The 11,208-nt window shown below is 42.8% G+C and overlaps 1 protein-coding gene across 10 annotated transcripts in view; it reads right to left on the bottom strand.

Annotated features, from left to right (window-relative positions):
- Positions 1 to 11,208, bottom strand: part of unc13a (unc-13 homolog A (C. elegans)) — a 50,918-nt gene that overhangs the window by 4,053 nt on the left and 35,657 nt on the right. For 3 of the 10 annotated variants that reach the window (XM_030432570.1, XM_030432571.1, XM_030432576.1), the window contains 7 exons: positions 9,442 to 9,471; positions 8,145 to 8,201; positions 7,917 to 7,997; positions 6,956 to 7,103; positions 6,175 to 6,231; positions 1,501 to 1,593; positions 282 to 441 (listed from right to left, as the gene is read on the bottom strand). In XM_030432570.1, coding sequence (XP_030288430.1) covers positions 282 to 441; positions 1,501 to 1,593; positions 6,175 to 6,231; positions 6,956 to 7,103; positions 7,917 to 7,997; positions 8,145 to 8,201; positions 9,442 to 9,471 — 626 coding nt within the window. The remainder of the gene's footprint in view (positions 1 to 281; positions 442 to 1,500; positions 1,594 to 6,174; positions 6,232 to 6,955; positions 7,104 to 7,916; positions 7,998 to 8,144; positions 8,202 to 9,441; positions 9,472 to 11,208) is intronic. The other 7 variants (XM_030432573.1, XM_030432577.1, XM_030432574.1 and 4 more) reach the window with 3 other exon arrangements.

Genomic DNA, 11,208 nt, shown 5'->3' with positions numbered 1-11,208 from the left:
CACTAAAAACATCAGAGCAGCTGTGCTAAATCAGTTCTTACAAGCCAAACTAGCCGCCAAGGCAATGTTGCAAATGTGTAGTGACGTAGTGTGATGTCACAAAGTCACGGTATTATGAGGCGTTTCAGGCGCAGGCTTTTCTGTGGGAGAGAGGAGCTTCTGTTGATGTGGACTTTAAAGATCTTTTATGCACAAGAACCGATATAACACACTGAAGGAAAGGGAACAAAGGAAAGAGCGTAATAGGTCTCTGAAGAATCATTGTCAGCATTATCACTCACAAAGTGAAGGTTTCATTGTATTTAGGAGCCCAGCTGTTGTTCTTTGACTTGGTGGCGTACTTCCTCTTCTTGTCGCTGAGGTGAGGGCCGATGATGTAGACCTCCACGAACGGCCGGAATATTCCCTGTGTCTGCCACCTCAGGTCGTTGGCAGCCACCACTGAGGCAGTCGGAAGAAGGAGAGACAGAGAAAATGGAGGGAAAGAGAATGCGGAGGAGTGGGTGAGAGAGACAGAGAGAGAGGGAGAGACAGAGAGAGAGAGAGAGAGATCGATGTGGAGAAAATGTGTGAAAAGTGAGAAAAAGTGTGAGCGAGGTGAAAATTCAGAACAAGAAAATACTGGCTCTCCCTCAGGCCTAGTAATCAGCTACTTGTTGAGACAGCGAAGGAGGAGAATTGGGATTTCATTTCATTACAAAGTCATATTTCTCTTTGGCAGCTGGAAAGCAGTCAGGCACCAGCCTTTATGACTTTATCACGTATGACTTTCCCAATGCCTTTGACACAGGAAAACGTGTATTTTATTACTAATCTGGACTCATTTACCTATTAGTTTTGTGTGATAGGTAAATCACAGTGTGACCTATTAAAGGGTGGTGAATACTGATGCAACATGCACAGAAAACTGTCCTTTTCTTGATCCGCTGATCATCAGGTCATATTAAATCTACTTTGATGTAATAAAACAATAAAACGCAAGGTTTTTCAAGGGGGTTCAGCGCGTTTTATAGCCACCGTGTCTGGCAAAATAGAATCACAGGATTTGTTAGTCGTAGCTGTTACTAAAGGTCCAGCGTGTAGGATTTACTGGCATCTAGATTCATGGATTTATTTAAAGCTGGAGTATCTAGCTGTTATTAAAGGCTCTTGGCTCATTCCAGCACTGTCTTTGTTTTGATAAAATGAGGTTTAAACTGACTCATGCATGCCGGTTTTGATGCTGGAATACTACTGACAACACTTCTTGTCTCTGTGATTTTGGTTGTGCATATTTCTGGACGGTGTTGAGGAACTTACTAGCACATACTAGCTACAACCTGACCACGCGATCTTCATTGGTGAATCATCAAGATGGATCTGTTGATATGCAAGCTCAGTAGCGGCGTGACTTTAATAACTTATAACCAGGGTTCGGAGGCTGACTTAAAAAATGATTTCCGATAAAGTAACTAAATTCTCAAGCAGGATAAAAAAAAATGAATGAATCTTTTCCTTTACCTTTCACTGTGACCTTGTGCTCTCCGGTGTTGGGGTGAGTGAAAATCTCCACATGGATGGACACCTCTCCCACGGCATCGTCCACCCCAGAGCCTGACGGGGCAAACAGAGAACGGAGGGGCTCGTCAGTGCCTCTGAATGCGTTCACATGAGACTCCTATCACAGACCAAACACCGACACAGACCACTGCGCCTTCCATTTACTAATTCTCCTCCTCATTTTGAAAGGTTAAAGACCAACTCCATTTCAATTTGATTATTGGAACATTGAAATGGATTTGACTGTCGCCTTTTGGACATCACAAGCCAAACATTTATTTGCGTTAAACTAATTATTGTGTGACGGGAGGACTTCAAAATAAGGCAAAGTGATCTGCTTATGCATATGTTGTGGTCTGGAAGTGGGCAATCAGACAAAGCGGCTATGAGTGGGCATATGTGTTCAATATAGTAGAATAACTGATACATTTACTGATGAGCTGATGAAGCCTTGAGAAAACATCTCTCAACAACCCCACAACTACAGTCCAGAGGATGTTTTAAACTGGACCATAAATAAATGCTATTAAATCCTTCAGTAAGGCGCTCTGCATTATCATTAGACGCAGACTGAATTGGGCGGACTGAGAGGTAATAATTTGGATCCAGTGAGGACGGTAATCTGTGCCCACTCATAGCTCACAAGGTGTCTGTTAGGATGCAGGGTGGTTAGTAAGAGGCAGAGAAGAGGACAGGAAAGAGAAGCTGGAGAAGGTCAACTGGACAGTGTGGTTCCCCCCCCCCGACGTAGATCGGGTCAGGACATGCTCAGATGGATCGAGACAGGTGGACACACCCATTCCTTGGTAAACACTTTTACCCAAGCATAGCAAGAGGAGGGACGAGAGAGAGGGGACGGAGAGAGAAGCAGTTCAGCCTCTCAGATCTGTCGGTGACGGAGGGCACAACTGATAAGTGACTCTCTAAATAAAGTGACCGTACACTGTTTCTCCACAGTGTAGTTTTAGTTTTGTCCTTGTACTACTTTTTGTGTTTTTATTCAAATAAAAAAGAAAGTCTAAAGATAGAGTATATTGTACAGGTTGTACAACCCTCTGAACTTGACAAGACAACTTTTACTCCTAATCAACATCAAAAGAATTGCAAATTGGTTAAAATAAGATGATTCTTTGTATTTCAACTATAAAACATCACTTAGTTTTGAGTACGTCCACCCCTCCGTCCAAGATAACTCGACTCTGGACCCGAGCCCACAGCCCATGTCCCTTTGCTGCTTGACTCCTTAAGACTGTCTTCGGGTGAAGAAGCCCTCACGGCTCCACTCAGGCTCCATCTCTTTTGTCTGGGAGGGAGACAGTGGACAAATCGCTTCCTCAGCACCTCTATGTGGCTTTTGTGCAGCGTGCGAACAAGTGGTTGAGATCCGCATACATCTCCAGAAGGATACGGCGACAGATGGACATTAATTTTCAATGTTTTAATTAGTGTCCTCGCTCTGTCAATGGTATCCTTGCGGCGGCGACCAGCAGCTCGTGTGCGTGTGTGTTTTTCGACCAGCCGCCCACTAAACAAGGTGTCTGTGGGAGTTAGACGGCAGAGTGTTCCTGGCATGCAGCGCTCTGCATCTCTCCAGGGAGCATTATGGGATTGTTGGTCTCGCTGCCAGCAGGACCAAAGAGAGCAGCAGTCATCCATCTGGCCTCGACTACTCTGTGGAGGACGTCCATAAAAGATGAGAAAGAAACTTTGCTGGCTGGGAGGCAGGAAGATTTTTGCCAAGAAAAAAATGCCGGGCTTTCTCTCCTTCAATAAACACGACAGTCAGAGGTGCAAATTTAGCACCATATTGAAAATCTTCACCAGAATAGCCATTAAATATTAATCTTGTGCTGTGATTGCAGCAAATCGTCACCCGAGCGTGCTTGTTTCAAAGATGACCCCTGTTTATTTCAATTACAAATACAGCAGCTCACAGCCTGCGGTTGGTAAGAACAGCAGTCATCGTTGATCAACAGCAGTCGAGCTTCGCTCAGTCATCTCGCTTTAATCATCTACTCTGATATGATGGAAGACTATCAAGAGAAATCTACTTGGCAGGAAGTTAATTTGCATCCTTGTTACAGTCATAGACATCCAGCTGCTGACAGGAAAGGACAGGATATATCTCTACTATTCATTTAAATCTAATTAGCAAGCGAATACTTAATTTTGAAATATGAAAACCATGCGTCTGAATTTGGGTGGTCTGAATTGTCCCGTTTTAAATTTCTAATTATGCAATAACAAAAATGTCCCCAATTCAGAAAGTCCAAAAATCCAAGTACAAGAATTGTCCAGTTTCAAAATTGCTAATGAAAAAAGTCCAGAACATATAACTTCTAAGACGTGTTACTACTCAGATTCCGTACCATATAAAATAATTTATTTCCTGGGTATGTTTGCTCAGAACTTGCTCTGTGCTGTCTGGTAGTGGCGCATCACATTGCTGCTTTTAACAAATGCAACCTATTTATGAGTCACGCTAATTTTGACTCGCCTCCTGGCAGAAAGAACATGGAAGAGTCGTTTCATGATTTAAGGCTCTGTTTTTGCTGTCGATTTTATCCGACAGCTGTCTCCCATCGCATTTCTCCTGTCTCAACTGTGTGTTTCTGACTGGAAACACAATTCTTTTTTTTTGTTCCAAGTATTTTTTTTTTTGCCTTTTTTGCAGCAAAGGGCCGCAGGTCGGACTCAAACCCTGTGCCACCGCAGTGAGAACAAAGCATCTGCTCTACCAACTGAGCTAGTGGGCACCCCGGAATCACAATTCTTAAGTCAATACACAGATTTAATTGGCTGATTAGCGTCACTTGAGTGAATAACAACGCCTGCCTTTGGTCTGTTAGTTTCCTGGGCTGCTTGGGTTGTAAAGGCAAGAAAAGCTGCGTCAGTTAAAACACAAACGCTCTGTAAGAATGTAATAATTCTAAATATTTTATCAGTTATAGGTCCCCCTTCCAATCGCCAACAGGAATACAACCAAGATGGCTACAAGAGGAAGGAAGAGGAATCAAAAAAATGCAGTGGTGAAAAACAGAGAGTGGAAACATTTAACTGTCACATCTAACTGTGAATTAAGGGTTTATTTTAACCAAACCAGCGTGGGTGATTGTTTGAAAAATAGAAGGACTCACCAAGACAGTTTGAGTGAGTTTTATTTTGTTTCTGTTGAGTTTCCGGTTAAACTAAATGGTCTATCTCTATAGGATTCTTTTCATAATGTTGTAAAACATTTAAAATAATAATTTGAGCCTGTCAGTGGCAAAAAAAATAAATCACTTTTACTTAGTTTTTGTTTTTGAAACTGCAAAAATCTAAATGACCTCACAGAAATTTCAAAGAGGGCTATTCAGACCAAACAAGTGGTTGTCAGATCACATTATTTCAGTGCCAGTTCAGAGTCTATTCAGTAGTTTTTACATTTCAATATGATATAGACAGTCGTGGTTGAATTTCTGAATAAGATATGGTTTGTTGCTTCCATTCTTCTGTCTACAGGAAAACAACAACTTTGTATATTATTAGTCATCTCTCACTGTGGTTGTCCATCTGAGAGTCGCATCGAATGGAGTCAACACGCAAACACTGAGTTAGCTGAACGCAAACGGCTCCTGCGTCATCCCGCCTGAGCGTGTTGTGAGCAAGCATCAAATTCTTTGACTCTAATCTAAAGTGACAGAAATCAGACCACCTGACCTGAGGGACTGTTTCTGATTGGCTCAATCTGGTGAAAGGGAGGGTGGAGGGTGAACTGAGCATCCTTTCTCAACACTGCTGTAGGGCGGGCCGCGCTGCACGTGGGAACGAGCCGCGTGTATGTGTGTTTGTACGTGTCCGCTTCTGCCTGTGTTTGTGTGCGATGACGGGGCAGGCAAGGACAGGAAGCCCTCCCAGACAAACGAGTGCCAGCAGCCATCATCATCTTCAGACAGAATAATCCTAGTCCTCTTCATCGGCGTCTTTCATTTCAAACACAGCGGGAGGGGTGGTAACACTGGCGAGGAGGAGGAGGAGGAGGCGGCTTTCCTCTCTGTTTTCTTCACTGGAGACAGACAATACTCTGATACACTGATGCTTCTGCTTCAGCAACCTTTAGGACAGTCTCACTCAGTCACATCAGCTCTGCTCAGCCTCTCACCCACGTGTACACACACACTCACACACACACTCACACACACGCTCATTCGGCCCTCGGGCCTCTCTCGGTGACATCATGCTGGATCAGGGTTCCTCCACACTTTAATGCATTTCTATTCTTTTTGTCTGATGTCAGCACACCATGCTTCAGTGTCTGCTCATACATACCGTCCGTGGCGTATGTATTCAGTGCAGTCCCGTACATACAGACATCAGTGTGTAACATTACATGCATGAATGCATAAAGCCTATGCTGTTATTGTCGTGGGGGGCATGTACAGTATGTGTGTGTGCAAAAAATGCAGAGATCGAGAGAGGAAGAGAGCAAGTATGTTCAATCTGTGCATTGCATTTGTTTGTTGGGATGAGTTTGAGCAGGCAGGGGAGTTTCAGGATGCACATGGGGGAGGAAGGTGGAGTGTGAAGGGAGTTGGGCTTGGTCTCGTTTCTGGTAGTCCTGGATGTCTCAGGCCCCTGAGCCTGAGTGCCACATACCCTTCTCTGGGTAAACATCCTCACTAGTGGTGAACCTCACCCCCTTCCCGCCGAACACTGGCCCACAGACGGGGCAGAGGGAGGGAGTAGACAGAGAGAGGAGAAACATGTAGAAATATGAGGTCGAGAGAAAAACAGACCAACATTTATAAGAACTGTCGCTGACGATGTGAGACCCTGATAGATAGATGTATGTTTAATCTTTACTTCTAATTCTTTAGATCTGCAGCCAGCTGCTGTAAAATGCTCATGAAAATCGCATGACATTTTGCTAATTACATTTTAAACTAGCATCCACTCGAATGGTATTTCTAGCAGCGGCGCTCAGGGACAGCGTGTCAGCATCAGCGCTCCCACAAATGTGACGGCTGCTATGTAGCCATCTGACGGCAGGATGGAGGCTGAGCAGCGGAATCAGAGAAAAGAAGGGGGTTGCTATTTATTTTTTTCATTGCAAATAGCTGTCAGATACTGTAAAGAGGTCTGGCTACCAGGAGACTCAGCATTTCAGAGTGGGGAGAAAAAATAGTGCGCAGCCTCGACTTCATGCTCTACAAAGCATGAAAAGATATTTTCAGTATACATAGCTCAGCGTTCTGGGAAAACCCTAACGTCAACAGAGGAGTGAGAGACACTGCGCCGAGCGAGCGAAAAAGGAATACAGCAACATCAATCAGAAAATGATGAAACATTGGAAATTAACTGATACTGGAAATAGAATTAAAAAAGCAGAAAGGAGAAATGTGAAGAGTGCCACACATAAAAAAGAGCATTAGGTTACCTTGTGAGTTCTGTGACTGGACAAAGGTCTTAACAAGTTTGTCCGTGGCCTGCGTGTAGAGCGACAGGGCGTAGTGGAGGGACAGGAGGTCGGGACTCTTCTCCAGGAACGTCTTCTTCAGACCCACACCGCCAGCATGGAAGTATTGCTAATGGGCACAGAGGTGCACAGACAAAAGAAGAACATAGCTGTAACTTACCTTCTATGGCAAGATTCTCAAGGAAGAGAAGACATTTTTTGGGGGAAAATGGAAATCAGAACTGTTAACACAATAATCCAGAGCTGCAAAGATTGGTTTAATAACGGATTAACTGATTGTTCTGTTAGTCTATTGATGGGAAAATATTTGGAAACTCTTTTGAAAAGGGATTTATTGTTATTTTTCAAGCAAAAAAAAACAAACAAACAAAAACATTATTAATCATTCTAATAAATTAATATTTTTGAGTTTTGGATTGTTGGACAGTTTTGTCTTCATCTGAGGCTCTCGAGGAAGTTATGATGGTCATCTTTTTTTTTGTGTTTTCTCATTTTTTATAACCAAATAATTAAATAAATTAATAAAAAAAAAGGTAAATAATTAAATCATGGACAATAATTAAAACCCTAAATTAATCCAGCAAACAAACTGACCAGGACTTTTTAGGACACTAACAGTAGCTCAGTCGAGTTATGTTTAAGGGCTGTTGTCCAGTTCTAAACCCCCTGAATCATTTCTTATCTTGTAAAATAGCTGCTCATTTGTCTATTTTACATACATTATGTCTTATTTTCCCTTTCTTAACCCACCTCAAAGAACCAGGATGTTTAAAATAAAGAGTTTGTAAAGGATGTTAATCATGCATACTGTCCTCTAATCAGCTCTCAGAAATAATAATACAAAATTAAATTGTAAATCTGTAAATCCTTGGTTCAATCTCTCCCGTTTATTTCACACAGAAAAAAGGTAAAGAGTTCTTACCTTGATGGTGTCCAGGGCGAGCTCTATCACAGCGCACTGTTTCGGTGTGAGTGCTTTGGCCTCCTCACGAACCATGTGCTCCTGAGGACGACAACAATAGAAGCACCATTGTAAAACGTCCAGTCTGTCCTATTGCCTGCTCTGTCTCATGTTTTCTGAGCAATTAAAGTCTTGATTTGAAGCCCTGATGCCAGGCTCAGAGCGTTATGGTGTAAAAACACACTGTACCTTCAGCTTGGACAGCTGTCCCAGCTCCTTGGCCGCATTGAAGATGAGCTGAGTTCCCTGGAAGAGACAGAGAGAGAGAGAGAGAGAGGTGGAGAGAAGAAGAGGGGAGAGTATTGTTATTATCATGACAATGCAGGGCAGCAGTAAACGGCTTAGTGTCACACAGAGGACAGCGACGTTTCTGACACACTCACACACACACATTCATAAACAGTCCCGCTAAGCCTCTTTACAGATGTCAAGGTACCTTTTCCTTCAAGTGCTGTTATCACACTTATCTGCGTTTTATTCATTCCAAAACATTACACTCCGCTGCACAAATCCACACACACACACACACACACACACACACACACACACACACACACACACACACACACACACACACACACACACACTGAGACATTTCAGTATGAAGAGAAGGGAAAGTGGCTCAGCTCGTCGTGGTGAGGGCAAGAAAGAACACATACTCGTGCACTCATGAACACACACGTGCAGGCACACACGCACACATACACACACACTGAGGTGTATGCAGGTATTTACTGCAAAGTCCAGCCTAATGCATTACTCTGGTAAGAGAATCTATCCCTAAGTGCTGCCGACTGCACCTTCACATCCTATCTCTGATTACAGGCTAGATTCAATCAGGCAAGCAAAGTCTGACAGGCTCGCTGCAGAGTAATCCAGCCATCCTCCACTGCAGCGCTGCGTTTAACTGAGACAAAGTACAGTAGATAGTGGTGCCTTTTTAAAAAATGTTATGCCAAAATATTCTGATCCTGCGAGCAGAGTTTTCGTGACTAAAATGCTCTATAAGCTGCAAGTCAGAGTGCCAAACATCACTTGCTCGCAGCTTTGCCTCGAGAAGCTCAGCCGCTTTGGCTTGCGCTGATCTTGCAAGCCGAACCCCGCCCTACTTTAAAAAAAAAAAAAAAAAGTGTGCATGTAATGTAGATAGCAATTACGAAACAAAAGTGTTGCTTTTAAAAAACCCAAGAGGGATTAAGTGACGATTGAGCTCCTTGACTCCGCGGCCGCAAATGTCCGCATTGTAGATGACCTGTGTATGACCTGTGGCGAGGCTGGCAGTGTAGGTGGCTACTCCTACAGCATTTCACAGCATATAAACAGCACTACAGAGGAATGTTGTGTGAAAACAAAAGTGAAAAATCAATATTTCCACTGCTTTGTTTGACCGGCGAGCTGAGGGAGAGAGAGAGAGACGGAGACACGGAGAAGAAGACATAGAGGGAGAGAGACAAGACACATTGATCTGAAGGGGTTTAGTCCTTACATCACTGTGAGAAGCACTCTTCAGCCTCCCCTGGAAAGAGAGCATTTGGTTAATACTTCAAGCAGTGGCCAGTCCCTGCAGTCTGACTTCACCCTCATTTGGCTACATGAGGATACGCAGTCAGAAGTGCATATGTTGCTTTGCAAAATGAAAAATAAGAAAATCGAGGATACTTCTCACTTCTAGAGACGTCCCCTCCTTTTCGCTTTGCTGATTAGCTCAGCAGCAGCAGCAGCAGCGTATTTCGTGACTTATAACCAAAAAAGACAAACTTTACCAAAATCTGGTTGACAGAGCGAGAGAGCAGCACACATGGAGGAAATGGATGCTGACCAAATTTGCTTTGAAATTTGCAGATGACACTTGCTTGACAAATGTTTAAACCCGTTTTGACAATCTCACATTGCTCTGCTATTTCAAGGGAAGCTACAATCATAGGGCCACACTATGTGGTCTGATACTGGGGCACGGTCACCTGTAATAGGTCTACATGCTATTTGCAGGAAACAACGGGTGCATGTTGTTGTGAAAAACCTCTCCTGTTGATGACATGAAATAATCCCAGGATTTGAATGATGAAGAAAAAGTTTGACATTTTAAGGGTTGGGTGAAAAAAATCGCAAATCCAAAAAAGCTAGGCGGTAGAGCAGGGAGATGATTAGCTTAGCTTAGAATAAGATGTAGCATGGCTCTACCACAGGTGCAAAAATGAATCCACAAGCACCTCTAAAGCTCACAAATCAGCACATCATATTGTTTATTTTTTGTTAAATCTGTACACACACACAATGGCAGATTGTACAGGGAGTTATGTGCTAGTACTATGTGTCAGGAAGGAAGGCACTGTGTCCCGGCTGCTGGTCACCAAGAAATAGCATGTAACCCAGCATATAACTCCCAGGAAATCCACAAGTTGTCAACTCATAATTCCTGTTTGTGTGTGGATTACACACGACATGTTAATCAGTGAGCTTTTGAGGTGCTGCTAGGTGGATTGAACTTTAAAATGAGCAAGGCTAGCAGTTTCCCCCAATGTCCAGCCTTTAAGCTAAGCCAAGCTATTAAACACCCCCCACCGGCTCTCGCTACACACTGAACATAAAGACTTGAGAGTGGTATCAATCCTCTTAACTGGCTCTTGACAGGGAAGAAACTGAGTGTAAAAACATAGAAAACAAACTGTAGAAACTATTCCTTAAATAAAGATAAAAATAAAATCAACACATCGTAGAATTCAGTACATAAAAGCTCTTTTTTACAGTAATACGTGAAAATAGTTCAAATTAGCAGTTAACAGTAAAATACTATTTACACATAAATGCATCATTAAAAATAACCCAGTAATATAATAATTATGTAAGACTCAATGGTACCTTTTTTCTGCCTAAAGTACTTTGCAATTATTTTACTTGTACAAGATTACTTTCAAGGATTAGTTTTGTGTCTAAAGAAGCTGAATACTTCCTCCACTATGGTTGGGCTTGACATAACAATAGATAAGCACCACAGATCATGTGGACTGAAAAACAGGCGTAAAATCAGCTCATTAGAATAAATCCTCCTGTGTGGCATTACAATGTTTTGGCTGTGTACTAAAGCGTACACTACAGTTCAAAGATCAGGATGGCCTATTTGAAAAATTCTTATGTTAAACTAGATGCGTCATTTTATCGTGTAGGGTCGCGTTACAAAACTGTTTTTTTGCAGGGTACAGTAAATGCACCGTTTCTTTTAACCAACATCACTTCACACCAATGACGTCTTGTC

The sequence above is a fragment of the Sparus aurata genome, chromosome 11 (genome assembly GCF_900880675.1).
Source record: "Sparus aurata chromosome 11, fSpaAur1.1, whole genome shotgun sequence".
Taxonomy (NCBI): domain Eukaryota; kingdom Metazoa; phylum Chordata; class Actinopteri; order Spariformes; family Sparidae; genus Sparus; species Sparus aurata.
This window is presented reverse-complemented; position numbering and strand designations above follow the sequence as displayed.